The sequence below is a fragment of the Centruroides vittatus genome, unplaced genomic scaffold (assembly GCF_030686945.1).
Source record: "Centruroides vittatus isolate TY-2023 unplaced genomic scaffold, ASM3068694v2 scaffold_752, whole genome shotgun sequence".
NCBI classification, from domain to species: Eukaryota; Metazoa; Arthropoda; class Arachnida; order Scorpiones; family Buthidae; genus Centruroides; species Centruroides vittatus.
The window spans coordinates 1009913-1029196 of NW_027122716.1; the positions used below are offsets into that span (position 1 = coordinate 1009913).

Here is a 19284-nt window from a genome sequence, read left to right on the forward strand (position 1 = left end):
GCACTATTCATTGTTTCATTCATATACAACATGTTGTGGCAAAACAAATGAGTCCTGAATTGCATAATTCTTTAACGGAATGTATGAAAGCAATTAATATAATCAAACCAAATTCATTACATTCATGTTTGTTTTCCAGGTTATGAAAAGAAAATAATGAGACAGATAATCAATTACACTGAACTGAATGTACACTGAAGTCAGGTGGCACTGAAGAGATAGGGATCTGTTCAGTGCCACCTGACTTCAGTGTGGTCTTCAAAAACTTAGATTTGTACGTATCAGCCATAAAGTTTTTGAAAGATATCAATTGTTCTCTGTGTTGTGAGCTGCAGAAATGTAAAGTTCATTTATTTTATACATCTGACCTATATTCAAAACTTAACAAGTACTAAAATTGTTTGAAAAGGTAATAATGTCAGTCTCATTCAAGCTTAAACAGTCTTGTTTGGTTTTCAATAGAAACTTGAGTTTTATAAAATCAATGACAGACTTCAAATATTTGGTAAATCTTCAACAACTAAAAAATTAAGAAAATGAAAAGATTACTTAAGATGTTTTAGAGATATTTGTTAAGTATTTTAAAGAGCTGATCCATGAATTCAGCAGACCTGCAAAATATGCAAATTCCTGACTGGCTTGTATCTCCTTTTAACTCTTATTTAAACCAAAACAGTATAATAAATCAAGAAATTTTTGATGAACTTATAGAGATGTCTGTTGATCTCGAAGCAAAAATATTGTTCAAAAATAAGACTACCAAATTATATTGGGAAAAAAACAATATAATATATCCTAAAATTTGTGCAATGGTACTACAGGTATATGTCGCGTTACGTCGTTCCCGATTATATGTCGTTTGTCAAAAAAGTATATGGAAAAATAAAAATCAAATTTAAGTCAGTTTATTCGACTTTAAATCCGTCCGCCACAAACATTGAAGTCGTAATATCACTAGAAAAGCATTGAAAGCACATAAAATCATATTAAAATATGTACATTTACAGTAAATGTTAATATAATCATCATAAATCCTAGAGAACGAAACATGAAAGCATCTGTGTTTCTGTGTTGTCGTCTTATTTAGCGATCTTTAAGTGTTCACTATTGGCATTTTCCACCGTAGTTTCGACTTACGTTGTAGCTACACAAGTAAATTCGGCTTACGTCACCTCTCCTGGAACCAATTACTGACATAAGGCGCGGTATACCTGTACCTTTTATTTTAGCATTTCCCCTATTTCATGTATAGTTGAAACTGCATTTTGTCACACTAATGCACATAATTAAGAATTAAGCAGCAAAACATACTGAACTTCGAGAAAAAGAAGACTTAAGATTAAAGCTTACAAATCATGTAAATGGTCTAGTAAAAAACACTAAGCCCAACCTTCACATTAAAAATAAATTTTAGTTTGATATAAAAATGTTGCTTGAATAATTGTAAATGTTTTTTAAAACACATTTTATTATCCATTAATGTAATAATTATTATTCAGAAACTTTTCATAAAACAAATTTAGAAAGTATCTAATATCTAAAATTTTTCACTGGGAGATATCCAGATTTTTATGGCATAATCAAATGGATCATTGAGATAAGTTTGGCAATCCCTATCTAAATGCTTTGCAAAAATTCAATGTAAAGAAACTGTTTTGCCAATTGTATATTTAGTAAAAATCAGATAGAAGTTGAAATAAAAGACACTGTTGCTATACACGTTCAAATAAGTTGTAAAAGCAGCCAAATTTTAATTTACTTGAATGCAAGTAGCAAGCTTGCTTACATATTCTAATTATGTGTTTTAAAAAGAGCAATTTTCTGGAAAAGGAAATTATTTTTTCTTAAAATCAATATCAAGTGGAATTTTTAAAGATATGTTAGACCAGAACAAATTGTGTATAAACAGAATTTGATTTTTTCCAGACCATATTAAAGCAAAATCATGTAAAAAAAAGAAAAACCCAACAAAAACATAACAGGATTACAAGTTTATTGAAAGAAGATAATTTGGAGTTCTATGAAAGAAAAAGGGTAAAGTTAAATATTGATGTTTTCAGGAATTCTCAAAAAACTTTTTGCATGAGGCATGTTATGAAGTGAGTAAAGTATAAATGTTAAATATAATAAGTAAAGTGCTTGTTATAGAAAGGGGAATATCCTCATACATAAAACCCTATTTGATATGCATAATAGAACACTTAACTGCAAATGATATTTAAGGGTACTTAGATACCACACTGTTTTTTATCCCATAAAACTCCTAAATTGCAAATGAAGGCAATTAAGTTTTTTCCCAAAACAACACACAAACTTTCTATTCAATTTAACATAACACTTTGATGGCATTCAACATTAATACCAGACTATTAAAAACCATATGTAAATTTGAAAAGATTATTTCCAAATGTGTTATTATGGATAATTATTAATTTTGTAATACAGTCATACCTCGGTACTCGAACGTTTCGAAGCCCAAACAAATCGGTACCCGACCAAAAATTTCGAAAAAATATGCCCTTGTTCCTGAACAAAATTTTGGTACTCGAACGGGAAAGCCCGCCAAGCCGACAGTGGCGGCGTCAGTTACGAGAGTCATTGTTTCGCATGCACATTAACTTACGCAGTGCTATATTTTTTGGATTAAAATCCTTTTCTTTTGATTTATTAGCCCTTAAACATGGGTCCCAAGAAGAATAAAAGTGAAAGTGGTCAAGTGAAAAGGAAAACAGTGAGAACAACAATCAAACTGAAAAAAGAAATCATTGCTAAACACGAAAATGGAGTGCGTGTTTCGGATCTTGCTGTCCAATATTCTATGGCTAAGTCGATGATATCGACTATTTTAAAGAATAAAGAAACAATAAAAAAAGCTAATGTTGCAAAAGGAGTGACTACATTGACAAAGCAAAGGCCTCAGGTACTTGAAGAAGTGGAGAAGTTGCTACTTATTTTTATAAATGAGAAACAGTTATGAGGTGATAGCATTAGTGAGAGATTTATTTGTGAAAAGGTGCTAGAAATCTATGACGATTTCGTGAAGAAAGCCCCTGGTACAAGTACGAGTGCTTTTGTATTCAAGGCTAGTAGAGGGTGGTTTGAAAATTTTAAGAACCGAAGTGGAATACATAATGTAGTAAGGCATGGAGAGGGAGCTAGTTCAGACAAAGAAGGGGCTGAGAAATTTGTCGCTGAGTCTAGTAAACTTATGATGGAAGAAGGTTATGCACCTCAACAGGTGTTCAATGCAGACAAAACTGAGCTATTTTGGAAGAAAATGCCGAAGAGAACCTAAATTACAAAGGAAGAAAAAGACTACCAGGGCACAAGCCAATGAAAGATAGGCTTACTCTTTTGCTGTGTGGTAATGCAAGTGGAGATTTTAAGGTTAAGCCATTGTTGGTTTATCACTCTGACAACCCAAGGGTGTTCAAAAGGAACAATATTATGAAGAGTAAATTGCCTGTTATGTGGCGTGCTAATTCAAAGGCTTGGGTGACTCGGCAATTTTTTGTCTAGTGGGTGCATGAAGTTTTTTCACCAAGTGTGAAAAAATATTTGCAAGAAAAGAACTTGCCAATAAAATGCCTTCTCCTATTAGATAATGCTCCTGCTCACCCTCCAGGCTTGGAGGAGGATTTAGTTGAAGAAATAGACTTTATTCGGGTTAAATATCTGCCACCTAACACAACCCTTTTGCTACAACCAATGGATCAACAGGTAATTTCTAATTTCAAGAAATTGTACACTAAATCCTTGTTTCGAAAGTGTTTTGAAGTCACTAATGACACTCGATTAACTTTGAAAGAATTTTGGAAAAATCATTTCCATATTCTTAATTGCGTTCATCTTATTGACAGTGCATGGAACCAAGTGACATACCGTACCATGAATTCAGCATGGAGGAAACTCTGGCCAGACTGTGTACCAGAGCGAGATTTTGAGGGTTTTAATGAAGAAATTGTGGATGACATTGTTTCTATTACATTGTTTCATTGGACAAAGCATAGGCTTGGACGTCGACAATGAGGATATTGAAGAGCTCGTGGAAGACCACAGTACCGAGCTTACTACAGAAGAGTTGGAGCACCTTCAAAATGAGCAACAAAGGATTTTGGCTGAGGATATGTCTTCGGGGGAGGAGGAAGGGAAGGAGGATATCCCAAGTTCAGTGATTAAAGAAATTTGTGCTAAGTGGGGGGATGTGCAAGCTTTTGTTGAAAAATCTCATCCTGATACCATGGTAGCCAATAGGACTGCACACCTTTTCAATAAAAATGTCATGTCTCATTTCTGTAAAATTCTGCAAAAAAGGCAGAAGTGACAGACAATGGATAAGTTTTTAATTAAAGATTTACCTGCCCAAAAGCGACAGAAAAGGGAAGCAACCCCCGAAGTTCCATTACCAGATGTTTTTATGGAAGGGGCAGTAACTCCCTTCTTCGTTTTCACACCTCCATCCACTTACGCCATCATATCGCAATCAAAAAGGTAAGTTTTCGTATGTTAAAATGACTTCTTTAATGTTTTTACTATTTATTGAGAGTTATATATGTGTTATTTACTGCTTGCCTAAAAACTAAATATCATTTATACTCCAATCTGTTATGTTACTAGCGAATCAACTAGGGATTGGAACGCATTAATCCATTTTACATTATTTGTAATGAGAAAAAATGATTTGGAGTCCGAACGTATTGGTACTCGAACCTCTTTCTGGAATGGATTATGTTCGAGTACCAAAGTACTGTATTGAAATTTCATCTGTATATTCACAATGACGACACCATCTTATGTAAGTATTAAAAACTAAAGAAATTTTCAATTAAACTAGATAATTCCGAAAAGAAAAAAATTAAATTATATGTAGTGTAAATTAAACCTGCAACTCCTGTATCGAATAAACAACACTGCTAGTTATACGATCAAAGTTTAGTGTAGCTTTAGGTTAAATTTTACATTTTTTATGACTGACTATTGATCAATAATCTACTAAAATTTAGTGTGAAAATGAATTTTGTAATTTAAGTTTATATTTACTTATTTGATGCAATATAGATTACTGTATCAAATACATCTTCACAATTAAATGAATAAATTTAAGACAAATGAAAAATAAATATCAAATTTAAAATTGTTCTTCTAAATATCAGAGACTTTTTGCTATTGATGCTATGATTTAAATACTTCAGTGATTTTGGTACTGTTTGTAAATTAAAAACAATAAAATTCAGATATCAATAAAGAAGTTTTTCAGCAAAAATTATATTACACTAGCAAAAACTATATTAATAAATTATTTTAAATACATACATTTTGTAGCATTGTTTTTTCTTTTTAATATTATCACAGTTTTTTTGACATTCTGCTGTACTGCAAATGGCTATAAGAAAAAAAAAATTATTATATATAATATTTAATATTAAGTATTTTCAGAGATAACTAAACTCAATATTAAAAATCATGTTTGGTTATTGTTCTCAATAAATAAATGAATATATATATATATCATTATATTTCTTTTAATGTTCTATGTATATATCATATAAAACATTGAAATAAATATAAAATTCATTAAAAATATTCATAAAATCAACTTCTATAATAAGATTAATTGCATTTTACATTTTTGACTTCTCTTGTTCCATTATTTTTATTGTATTTTATTAATAGAATCGAAAAAAACAATGTCCAAGCCATCATTATTTAAGGTAAATTTTATTTTCATGCATATTTTGCTGGGGAAGCAGAAAATGCATGTTCAGATTCTACACTTGTTGGTAAGATAGTTTTTAAACAGTTATGTACTATCTGCAAGTATAAACCACAAGATCCATTTTCTTTGAAAATGAATATTTCTTTCCTAATGGTCTTTGAAAAATTATTTAAATACCAAAATTCAGGCACAATTTATTTTTGTTTATGTTTACTTCATAATTAATTACCATGTCTAACTTCTAATTTAAAGAATGTGTGTGAAGTATTACCAATTCTACAGAATTACAATCTGTATCTGATGACAAAACTTTATGACTGGCAGTAGTGAAAGGCTAATATTCATGTCAATATTTTTATTCTTTAAACAATCAAAAAATAAGTTTGAATTATATTAATGTCCTGTATGTAAACATTCAAAAAGCTAAACAAATTTGATCATCTTTCAATTATCTCATGTGTTAGAAAATCTTTCACTTCCTAAATTCACTAAAAACAAAAAATATGTCATCTTATGTATAAATGTGTCGGTTGTGAAGGATGTATGATCCTTCACAACCACATGGATACATCCTTCACAATCACAGGAACCACATGTTAATTGTGTAATTAACATGAGCAGAGCCAACCTTTCTTTTAGGGCTCTTCCCTGCATACAAATATGTAAATTGATTAAAAGTCCATCTGGCACCAAATTCTTGTAAAATTTCTAAAATCCAGGATGAAATATATTTTTTTAAACATTGAACACTAAATACAAATAGAAATTTGATTAAATAACACCATAAAACCTTCAAAAAATATCAGCACAAAAATATATTTAAAATAAATAGGTTGTGACAAATGTTTTCGATCCAATTAGCATCTGCATCAAGTCAAAAATGTTCGAAGGGGGAAAGGTATCAATTTTGAGGAGGAAGCAAACCTCTCGCATGCTTGGCAGTCCTTTTACGAAGATCCCGACATTAAAAAATAGGAAAGCAATTAATTCATTTATGATTTTAAAATGTATTCGTCAATTTTTGTGTTAATTTTAACTTTAATGTTAGCACCTAGGTGTGATTTTTGTTTAAGGTTTACAGTTCCAATGATTTTAAAATATTTAAATTCAAACATCCTGCATTCTAATTCTTTTGAACATTTTTGACCTAATGCAGATCCTAATTGGATCAAAAACATTTGTCTTAACCTATTTATCTATATATATAATTGAGACGAGTTGATAATAATAATAATAATAATAATAATCAGTGCAGAGCCCAAACGGTTAGGAGTTGAAAGTTGAAATTTGGTACACAGGGTATGTCACGAGAATGCACACAAGAAGAGATTTTTCGAAATTCCTCCCCACGGGGGAGAGGGACAGGATTAAGGCTTAACACTTCCATCAACAATGGAAGTGTCAAGTAACAATGGAATTGTTAAGAGAGAGTGACGTGCAAGACGCAGATGTAGTTTTTTTTCGTTTTTACAAGAAATCGAACATATTTTTAGACCCATCTAAAAATTCTCTAATTAGTCCAGAAATAGGGGGACCCAATTCTTGCATTCTATGAAAACAGGTAAGGTTGACTATAATGTAATAATCTTAATCTTCGTTATCGTTACCTTTGCCCGAACAACGCCGGGCCTACCTGCTAGTTTTAAATATATTTTTTTGAAGCCTTTATGGTGTTATTTAATAATCTATAACCAGCTTTGTAAAGATACAAAAATTTGATGTTTTCACACATCATTCACAACAAGAACACACAATTAACATGGAACAGAATCAATATACATGGATAAGCATGGGTATGAACCTTTATTGAACAAAGAGAGAAAGTGCAATTTTCACAAAATCTTTTTCATAAACCATCTGATTTTTTAACTTCAATTTTCTTGAAAATGTTTGAGAAGTGTACTTTCTCCCTTTGCTCATACCAAGGCCCTAGTCTCAAAAAGTTTTATTGTGAGTCTTAAGATCCAATCTTAACCCTCTCTTAGCAATTGAAGATTTGTATTACTGACAACTTTATTGGCAAAAGGGTAAATATTGTATGTGAGATCAAATTCAATTCAAATTCTTAAGAAGTTTTAGTTGATTTTCTGCCTTTTAGATATAATGTACAATCAGGTGGAACAATTTTTTTACAAATAAGAAATTATGTTAAAGCTGTCCAAAATCAGCTTTAACATATTTCTAAAATTATCATTTTTTGTTGATTATCTAAAAAGATTTTCTATTTTTCAATAAGTGGACACTGTTCATCCATTAACTTATTCATATATGAACTATTCTTGGTTATTTACAGTTTGAGTAATTTCCAAACTAATGTATTTTTCTGAAATTCTTTCGAACTTTTGTACAAATTTTAAATGTGTTCTAATCAAAACACAGTTAAAATTTGTACAAAAGTATTCTAGTTTATTTGTATTATTCCTGAAGATGAAATTTTGGAATATTGAAAATGTTTGATATATTAAAATTAATAATGTTTGTTAAAGAAACCTGACTTTATGTTGTGTTCTTTGAGTCCTTTTTTTAAATTATTAAAATTTCTTTATATTGCTATTGTCAGCTGTGATTAATGGGTTAAATTCATCTATCTACTTTTAAACTTGTTTATTACTACATGAAAACCTTAGTTTGAAATTCAATGGACAAAGTAATTGTGACTTCAAATTCTTACATTTCAAATTATCTGAGATTTACATTTTCTATACAATTTTCCCAATACCATGATATTAAGGAAATGAAATATGATTACGTATACAGAATGTGTTAATTTTTGTTTATTAATTATAAATAATAATAATATGAATAAACTGCAGATAATCAACATGTATCTGGTGAGAACCTCACAGGTTGTCAGATAAGTTTTATAAAACGTAAGGCAGAATTCCTGGAAATGTAGCCCAAATTATCTTTAAAGTGGTCCAAAAAGTGGTAAGTTGTCCAAATGAAGTAGCCTAGAGCCTATAAATACATCAATCTGCTACTTATACCCAATCTTACAATCTTGAAAATCAGCCATATTTTATGTGAGAAAAAAGAAGAAAAAAAAAAAAGGTTGTCCGCGTGTAAGGAGACACCCAAAAATGTGAAAAACAACGTGTTACCATGAAAGCAAGCCATACTGACCACTTTAGAGCGGCATTTAAATCTAAACGAACAAGTTAACATATGCATATCATAGATCAAACAGAATTTTCACTTTAAATTTCAAAGTAGCCATATTTCAAACCAACCAAATTCCTTAATATGTAAAACTATTTCTCTGACCAGGACAAAAGTATGGTTATGAACTAATGAGCTTTTGAACTATCCAAGTTTGAATTAACAAGGATTTCTGTATTAATTTCAGCAAGCTGAATGAGCTCTATTTGTTACAGCTTCAAAGATTTAATAGTTTTCAAATGTTTTCAGCAGATTGATTTAAACTGTTATTTTTGGGTAGTTTCACAATAAATGTTCAAAGTTCAGAGAAATGATATCTTCATCTTCAGACATGAGCTATAGAGTGTAGCAAGGTTCACAGTTCAATTTTTGAGCATTTGTTGCAAAAGTCACACACCATTCACTATTATTATTATTATAAGTAACTTTTGTGAGTAATTTTTAAACAGCTTATCTCCAAAATTACTAAGAATAATACCCATGTTCATACAAAGTTTTTTGTTTAAATTGACCCATACCACTCATCATCTGATTTTCCTCTTTTCCCAACTCACTGTGTGTAAGTAGTATTATTTTCTTATTTAGTTATATCTATTTTTACAAGATGTATAAATTATGGAAAATAACATTATTTGAGAAATAAATAGATAGAATAGCATTCTAAATATTTTAATCAATGTTTTCAATTATCAAATATGGGTTTACCTGAACATTTCTTTACTAGAATTTGATAGTCTGGTTTTGGTACATATCCAATATTGCATTCACAAAAATAACTGCCTTCAATTACTATACAAGTGGTGTTTTTTGTACAACTGGAACAAGGATCTTCAACTGTAGCTAATAACAAAAATTAAAAATTATCATTTATTTTCAATTTTACATATCATTTCATTATATATATTTTATTATTTAAATATATAATTGAAGTTTTATGTTATGACCTAAGTGATTCCTAGAAAACTATCATGGTTAACCAAGTGTGAGACTTTTTACTTTTGTTTGATCGACGTTAATTAAAGGTTTAAAGTAATAATTAAATATTTAAGAAATAAAAGATTCTAATAATCTACCTGAGAAAAGAGCAACCTAAGGGTCAAGCAGTGAAGGGATGACAAGGCAGAAAAACCAACACACATTTTTTCTCGTGATACTCTGATAGATGAAAACCAATCAAATATCCCTCCAAGTCAACGATCATTACGATGCTTGGACTTAGATTACAACCTTAGTCAAACATTCAATTATTAACGATAGGAAACTGTCAAACGGACGGAATTATGAGGAACAAACAACTTAACACCTAAATGCAAATTCCAGCATATAATGAACAAATAAACTTTAATGTTCAAATGTTTTCGGCCATCTTTTAGAGGCCCTCATCAATAAAAACTGGAACACAGCTATGTTCAAAAGCTAAAACTTTTTAAAGGATAGAACTGTTTTGTGCATTCTTTTCTGACAAGGGCCTCTGAAGGATGGCCGAAAATGTTTGAACATTAAAGTTCATTTGTTCATTATATGCTGGAATTTGCATTTAGGTGTTAAACTGGTAAACTAGTGTAAACTTGTTTGTTTAGTTTACAGTTCCAGTTTGTGTGTCAGTTTTTTACGTAGGAATTATGAGATAAGACGAGTAACAATAATGGCTTAAAAATATCCATAATTCATTGAATCATCCAATTCTTGACAGCTCACATCAGCAAAACCTGGACCCAACTCAAACTTAGAATGCATTAAATCAACATCACCTGAGATCGTTCTCACGTGGGACATGTATAAAAATGGATTGCACCCAATCATTACAGCGATCGCCGGAGGAAACTAATTACTATAAATCTTGTCCGCCTGGTCTCAGAACTTTCTAGGAAACTGTCGTTTGGACAAGTAATGATAGAGGTATTAACTTTGAAGTTTATGTCTCTCTCTTCTCTCTCTTGGTTGACTTAGAAAATAAGTTAACCTAGTCTATAGGAAACTACTTGCAAGAAATCTCCACTTTGCCTCAAGTAAACAATCTTCTGTTAATGTTATGTTACCTTTTCAATGTAACTTTATTACATTGCATTTGTAATCTCTTTCCTTGTTTATATTAAATGTGTTAAGTTTATCTACATGATTGTAATCCTTTGTGTATCGCCAACACCTTATCGACAACCTCACTAACCCTCCCACTTGCCTATATTTGCGCCATCCACCAACACTGTGAGCAGTCACCACCTGTCTGACTGAGAATGAGTTAAGTCTTGCGCTTTAACTTTTGATATCTCACACAAGTGTCACATTTCCCTTAACTCCAGTTTCAACATTGTATCTATGCTAAAATAAAATTTCAAAACAAAATTAATTACATTGCCTTCAAAGACCACAATGGCAACACAACAGGAAACATTCATAATTCTTAAAAATTTATAATAACCATCTGTCAACAATGAAAAATTTCTAGAAATAAATTAATTAAGTATTTTTAGATGTCTATATTGTTGTAGTGACAAAACACAGAAATAACTGTTAGTAAACTTATTATACAGGCTGGGCAAAAAATCCATAAAAGCTTTGAACATTCATAAAAAATGGAAGTATTATCATATGAAATGTGATTTGCATAATAAGTATTGTCAACATGGGAAATTTTTGTTGATGGGAAAAATTAGTTCCAAAAATCACTGATAAGTGGCATTGACATACAAAAGAAATGCAAATGACAATTAAAATGACTTTCAACATGTTTATTAGACAAGTAAGTATTTGACATGGTCTCCACCACAGGATATAACGATTTAGCAGAGTAATAATGCCGACAACTGCAGAGTGCATCATATACATATGGATGGATGTTACTTCACAGCAAATAGCATTTTTCAATTCCAACAAAGTGGAAGGACCTTATTGAAACACCTGAAACTTTAAATATCCCCTACAATCAGAAATCACATTGAAAGTCATTTTCATGTCTAGTCATTGTCTTTTGTATGCCAATTTTTTTCATCAACAAAAACCCTCATGCTGACAATACTTACCATTCAAACAAATTTCATTCTGATAATTCTTCAATTTTTTATGAATGTTTAAAGATTTTATAGACTTTTTACCCACCCTGTTTAACAATAATGTAATTATATAAATTTATAAATTAGATGATAATTGTTAATACATTTATTACAAACAATACATCAAATAAAACTTTCTACATATTTTTATTCTGATTTTCTTAATAATGAAAAGACATGTTAGGAAATAGAGAGAAGTGACATGTTATTGGATGTGTAAAAACTAAGAGAACTTTCCAAAAACAAGTTTAATCTTCAATTTTAAACATTTAAAACAAAAAAACCTTATATATTAATATAAATATAATTTGTAGATAGAACAACAAAATTTAAAACTGTTCTAATATTATAAAAACAATTTATAAGAACTTAAAAATTACAAATCGTATCTTCTTGGTTTTGAAGAAGAAAAAATAAATAAATACATAAACAAAAAATTCTATTCTATTTACACTTGTAACAATCAAAAATCAAATAATACCTTTGGTGGTAGGAATATTTTCTACAATAGGAACCTCTTCAGTACTAGAAATAGCTTGCTTTTCTGTGACAAAATGTGTATAATTAGCTATCTCTGCAAATTAAAAAACAATTAAATAAGTACACAGTAAACTGTTCTGTTTAGAAAAGAATAAAATAAAATACTTGTAAATATATAATAATTAAAGTGAAGTATAGTTAATAATGCAATATAGTTAAATTTATCTATTTTTATTGTTATATTATGAATAATATACCCTTGCATTACAGGCTAATTAAGATTTCATCTAATATGGCTGATATGAAATAGGACAAAATAGAACTAGCAAGCATGAATATAAGATAAGCAACAAATATGAATAAGATTCAAACTTGACCTCACAACAGTAGATTGATTTTACCTCTTGAGTATCTAAATAGAGCCTCAGGTACCTTCAGTACTTTAAACACAAATTCAAATCAAATACAAATGTTAAAAATTAAATTTAGTTACATTTTGTAAACAAAAAAAAAGTGTGCAGATGTGTGTGATTATGTTTTAGAAACAATGAATAACACTAGTGATTAGAAACCTTATCTAGACAGCCAATAATCAAGAGTTTGTTCAGACTATTGAAAATTATTTAATAAAGTATATCAATAAATATTAAAAAGAACTTCTCTAGTAATAATTTAAAATGATTAGTACATTTTTCACAATAGAAGTGAATAAAATATCACAAAAATTACAGCCATTTAATATAATTCTGCTTTTATTGTTGAAAAATTTCACGATAAAACAATTTGTAAACTTCTAGAGATAAATACTTGTTTAAAGCAAGACTATCAATAGAATACTGGGTTCTACAAATCATCAACTACAGTAGTGTGTCGTTTATCCAAAAGCCGATCAACCGAAACGCCAGTTAACCAAAAGCGTTCCAATCGGACTGTGTCGTGCCGAGTCGAATGTTTTTGATACTAGATTAACTTCCAAAATATAATTTTTTTGTTTTTATATTTTTCAATATATTTATTTTGTTTGTACAAAATAAAGAAATAATTTTTAACGATACAACAGCTACAATTATTATTTTTAAAAATTTATGTTAGGCTTAACATCAACGAAAATTCGACGCGTAGCAACATGCAACAAAGAAAAATTTCAACATGGGATAGGTTAATATATTTTTTTGTACATAATCGGTTATACGAAAAATAAGTTATCTGAACAACCCCAGCCCCCAATTGATTCGGATAAACAACACTCTACTGTATATCATGACATTAGTGACATGAAAATAAATTAAACAAGATATAACGGAATAATGTTCAAAATTTAATTATGTGTATTTACTGTTTAATAATAAATTGGATATTTTATTTATTTTTAACAGAAATGATATTTACAGTATAGCTAAAAAACGTTCTAACTTTAATTACTTAAATATTTTACGCTTAAAATGACAAGAAAGATTAAATAAAACATGATAATTTCTTAAAAATAAAAAATAATAATGATTATTTCAGACAAATATCTTTTTAAAGATTTATTTGAAATGTATTAATTTTAAACAATAAAAGTTAGTTTATTTACTTTTGTAAAAAGTAAGCTATTCTTTTAATATGTAAGAATTGTTAGTTAATAAATTATAAACAAAGAATAATTTAAAATTAGAACGTATCTATGCATTAATTAAATCTTTAATTTCTCTTTTACCTTCACACATTTCTGAAATTGGATTTCTTTGTTTGCCTTCATCACAAACACAGACATATCCTTTTTCACTTGTAGGATCATTATGACAGTTAGCTTTTTCTGCCCGACAAAACCTGTATCCCGAGCTGTCTTCACTGCACTGATCCTCTATTAAAGAAAAATTAATTATCATGAAATTTTAGATATCAGACAAATATTCAAATTCATATAATTTACATTTACATTCAAATTACTTCAAATTAAGCATGGAAGTTTGAAATAAAATATATAATACCTCAGTATTGAATTTTAATTGTATCTTTTGTAAATTAAATTTTAAATTCCATAAAAGAACCAAAGCATCCATGTATTGGAAGTTTGCAGTGGACTCAAATTCATGAGTAGTTCATAGATGTAAAAAAAGTTATTTCCACGAGCTTGCAAATCCAGAATGAACTTCCAATACATGGATATTTTTACTTCTTTTATGAAATCGTAACCAGTATTATGTGGAGAATATCTTATCTTCTAAACTTCAATATAACAAAAAATATATTTCTGTGTAATAAATAACAACCAAAAGCACTATTATGGAAAAGAATTTTACTTTTCATTTAATATTGTCTTTTAATTCTCATATGATTAATTTATTCATTGTAAATTAGTGAATGTAATTATTTTCAAAATTATAAAAAGCAAGAACACTCATGTTTATTTGTGGACAGTAAAACAAACTATATAAAATATATATTCAGGATTCCTACTCCAATTTTTATTTTGAATTCCATGACTTTCCCTGACCAACTTTGTCCAAATTCCCTGGCCTCACATTTCTTACAGTAGAGAATAGCAACATAATAAAACAGCATTTTACTTGAACATTAAATACATCTATCCCTCTTTTTACACGGTTGATATGTTCCAAAGACTGTGCCAAAAAGTATAGTATACAGGGCGAGTTTTTTTTATCTTGAGACAATGAAATATCTTAATCAGATCTCATTATTTCAGAAAAGGTTTAGACAGAAGTTGTAGGGTTTCGAAGGGGAAATCAATTGGTGACCTTGGATATGACCTTGACCTTCAAGGTCATTTGAAGGTTGAGTCTGTTTTTCCAACGGGAATACAGTAGACTCCCTATAACACGATAGATACGTCCCATGTTATATGAGTCACTTGAATACGTGAGCCAATCACAGCCTGGCACGTATGCAGTTAGGGGCTACGGCTGTTTGAAAGGTTTTCTTCCATAAAATTAATCGATTCTAGACTAATTTGACTCAACATTTTCAAATCATGTATAATTTTTTGGGAATAATCCATATAAACAAAACATTGTAGAATTACTTACCGAGTGTGCACCGTTTGACGATGCCATTGCTTAAGCTTGTTTTTGTCACAGAGTGGCTCATCGAACGGCGGGCGTGTGTTTCCTGATCAGCAAATTTCACATAAAAATAACTTAACTTTGGATACATCATTAATAAAAATATCATTTTTATGGCCGTTGGATAATAAATGTTTTTTAGTAGGCCCAGTGCTAATTTAAACTCAAGGGTTTGTACAATGTCTGCTATTGGTCCAGATTTGACCAATCCTGTCACAACACGAGTCGCCGACGACGTTTTACTGTGTTATATGAGTCTTTTTTAGCGTGTTATATGAACACGATCAAATTTTTTCAAAATCCAAGTTATAGGGAGGTCTACTGTACATATTGTTGACCATGACAATGGAAAGAGACAAAAATTTCACAATCGAATATACCCTTGACCTTAAGGTCTAGGTCAAAGATCAAGATTATTTTATGGTTGAAATTAAAAGCTTTTTCTAATGGAAAACCATACTTTTTATTACTGGAATAGACAGGGAGGTAAAATTTACATTTTTTCATGACTATTACTTTGACCTTTAAAAGCATTCACTACTTTTAGCTCAACATTTCTACATCCATGACATTACTACCCAAGAGTAATGACATGGATGTAGTAGTTTTCTGCTTCCTTTGAGGTGCTTATTTTCAGTGAGTCCCCTTGCCTCTCGCTACCAGGGTGCTTGTTTTCAGTGAGTCACTTTGCTTCTCATCGTTGCTTGAGATATTGGTTTTGGAGAAAAATTTTATAACAAATGTTCAAAATGATGTCCTTCCACTTTGATGCAGTTGTTGAGCCATGCTTCAAATGTTCATGCTTGAGATTACCTTCAGAGGTCAAATTTGGGATACTTAAGGTCATGGCTTATTGTAAAATTTGACACTCTCCATTGCCAGGGTCAAAAAATTCCCATTGAAAAAAACAGACCTGACCTTCAAATGACCTTGAAGGTCAAGATCACATACAAGATCACCACTTGATTGCTCCTTCGAAACCCTGCAACTTTTGTCTAATCCTTTTCCCGAAATAATGAGATCCAATTAAGATATTTCATTGTCTCAAAATAAAAAAACTCACCTCGTATATCTAATACATAAAATGTTTTCAAAGCAGACTAGTAGCCTCTAAAGCAGGCCTGGCCAACCCAAATTGTTTTGCGGGCCACAATTTAGGCAAACATGCCTTTAAAAAAGTAAAACGAATATAAAATGAATAAGATATTATTGTTACACCAAGAGTTCGTACTCACACTTGTGCATTATAACAATGACACATGCAAATTTTCATTTATTTAATTGTTTTGTTATACACATAACAGGAAACAAAAGTTTTAATAGATATATAATATCACTTAGTGGGCCACACAATTTAACGTGACGAGCCACATGTGGCCCGCTGGTTGGCCAGGCCTGCTCTAAAGGAAAGTTGACTCCACCATGGACTGTTAATTCTTGATATGCATGAAAGGGACAGTTTGAAGACATTTTTTTAATATATTGTTTCTATTGAGAATTTTTGATAAATTTTCTAAGTTTAAACTTATTTGTTCCAGCAACAATTTTGAAAATTTTTGCTATAAAGAAAAATTGTTTTATAAGTATACAGAGTATTAATAATCACAAAATGTATGTTATTTTGACTTTTCAGTTGGCTAAAGATGATATCAGTTACTATAGAATTTTTCCTATTGGATTTCTAATATTTTGTCTCATCAGTTGTAATATTTTGTACATTTCTGTATTCCGTTTATGTTAATTAAACTGGTTATTTAGTTGTTAACCTTGTATCCGAGTCAATCATTTCTGTCTCGCCATCTCTCACACCTCTCCTCCTGAATCTGATTGCCCACACACGTGACTGCTCGCACAAAGTTGGGGTTTCTGTGTCTATTCGAAAAGACACAGTGGTGTCATCCTGATAAGGTACCAATGAGGTACTGACCCTATTGTCACATTATTTATATATGATGGATCTTCTTTAGAAGTATTTAAATTGTTTTAGTCAATAGATAATCTGTATAAATGAAATAAAGTGATGTTATTTACATAAATAGATTGTCAAACATAAAAAAGTTTAATGTAATATAATATAGCAACCCATTTCTTTATGATAATTCTGCAGGATTTCGCATTAATGCATAAATACTGCTGATTTAGCAGATAAAAAAGTGAATTATTGCACTACTCACCAAAAAATTTCTTCAATTTTAAAGCTTTTTTGTTGGCTATGATTAATATATATGAAAAGAATGACTGAAAAAAAGGTAATATAAATTGTAAAAAGCAACAAAAATATAAAAAAAAGTATCTTGAAAATACTTTAGGTGTTTACATTGTATTTCTTGTGAACAAACTGATCTAATATGTAAATCCAAAATATTCTCTCTAAACCTCAAAAGAGAGAAAAGAAAAATAACTTTGCTAAAAATATCTATTTTTAATACATATACTGTACTTAATTTTTCCATAGTAGAAAAACCTACTTTGCTGAAATTCTCATTATAAATATTTAAAAAATAAATTTTCTATTATCAATATAATGTAGGCATTTCCTTCACTTATTTAATCCATTACTGAATATCAGACATTCTGCAAAAATGTCTTATATGAGTAAAACTATCATGTTAGAATGTAGCGTTTAAAATATTTTCTGATCATCAAACGACATAACTGTTAATAAAAAATTGTTCTGTATTCAATAATGTGCGCAAGCCGTACCATAACCATTATATTTACAGCACAGTATGATAAGGAACAGGCATGTATAGCAATAAAAATTTGTTACAAAAAGAAGACATTTTACAACAAAAAAGCAATTAATTTCCTATAATGAACTGTTATTTACTAAATGAGAAGAAGACAAAGCTTGAAGAACTGGATTGATGAAATAAGGTAAGCAACACTTGGGCAATCTGTCAAGAGTAATGTCTTCCAGGCAGACTCAGGGAAATTTGCCTTTATTTAGGTGTTACGTACATGAAAGAAAAACAGAAAACGCCACTTGGTCAGCTGGTTGATGAGGTACAAACTCACAACTAAAAATCGGTGTTTAGTGATTTTATTCATTCAACCACTGATGGATGATTGAAGAAAAATAATAATAATAATAAAAAGGCAATATGCTCTTCAAAATGTTTACACGTGATTCTGGCATTCTACCAATTGTACAGTACAGTAGAGAGTCGAAAATCGGCACCCTGGTAATCGGAATCGCCCGATAATCGGCACGATTTTCAGTCAGACTATGTCGTGCTGAATTGAACATTTTTGATACTAAATTTACTTCTAAAGTATAATTTTCATGTTTTTATATTCTTCAATATATTTATTTTGTTTGTACAAAATAAAGAAATAATTTTTAACGATACGATAGCTTCGATTATTATTATAAAAATTTTCGTTAGGCTTAAAATCGATGAAAATTCAACGCGAAGCGACACGCAACGGAAAAAAATTCAACAGGAAGCGACACGCAATGAAGAAAAATTTGAACATCGGACAGGTTAATATATTTTTTCGTACATAGACCGTAATCGGAACAAATCCCTAATCTGAACAACCCCAGTCTCCAATTGATGCCGATTTTTGACTCTCTACTGTAAATGGAACGTAACTTGAAATTTTTCCTGCATGTTTTTTGTTAAAAATGCCGTGAGTTTTCAGGACAAATATAAACTTTTCCCATGTGATCAACAACCAAAAAGCATTGAGAGATGAGATATGAGTGTTTTACAAAGTTTGGACATTAAAAACAGATTCTATTGTTAAAACACTAGATAGGTCACATCAAAAAACTCAAGACACTGTTTATCGATGTAGTTAGCCTGGG

At 30.1% G+C, this 19284-nt stretch overlaps 1 protein-coding gene across 4 annotated transcripts in view; it reads right to left on the reverse strand.

Annotated features, from left to right (window-relative positions):
* LOC136989649 (fibulin-1-like) overlaps nt 1-19284 on the reverse strand; it is a 39320-nt gene that overhangs the window by 13723 nt on the left and 6313 nt on the right. For all 4 annotated transcript variants that reach the window (XM_067287872.1, XM_067287873.1, XM_067287874.1 and 1 more), the window contains 4 exons: nt 14105-14251; nt 12407-12499; nt 9581-9715; nt 5314-5383 (listed from right to left, as the gene is read on the reverse strand). In XM_067287872.1, coding sequence (XP_067143973.1) covers nt 5314-5383; nt 9581-9715; nt 12407-12499; nt 14105-14251 — 445 coding nt within the window. The remainder of the gene's footprint in view (nt 1-5313; nt 5384-9580; nt 9716-12406; nt 12500-14104; nt 14252-19284) is intronic.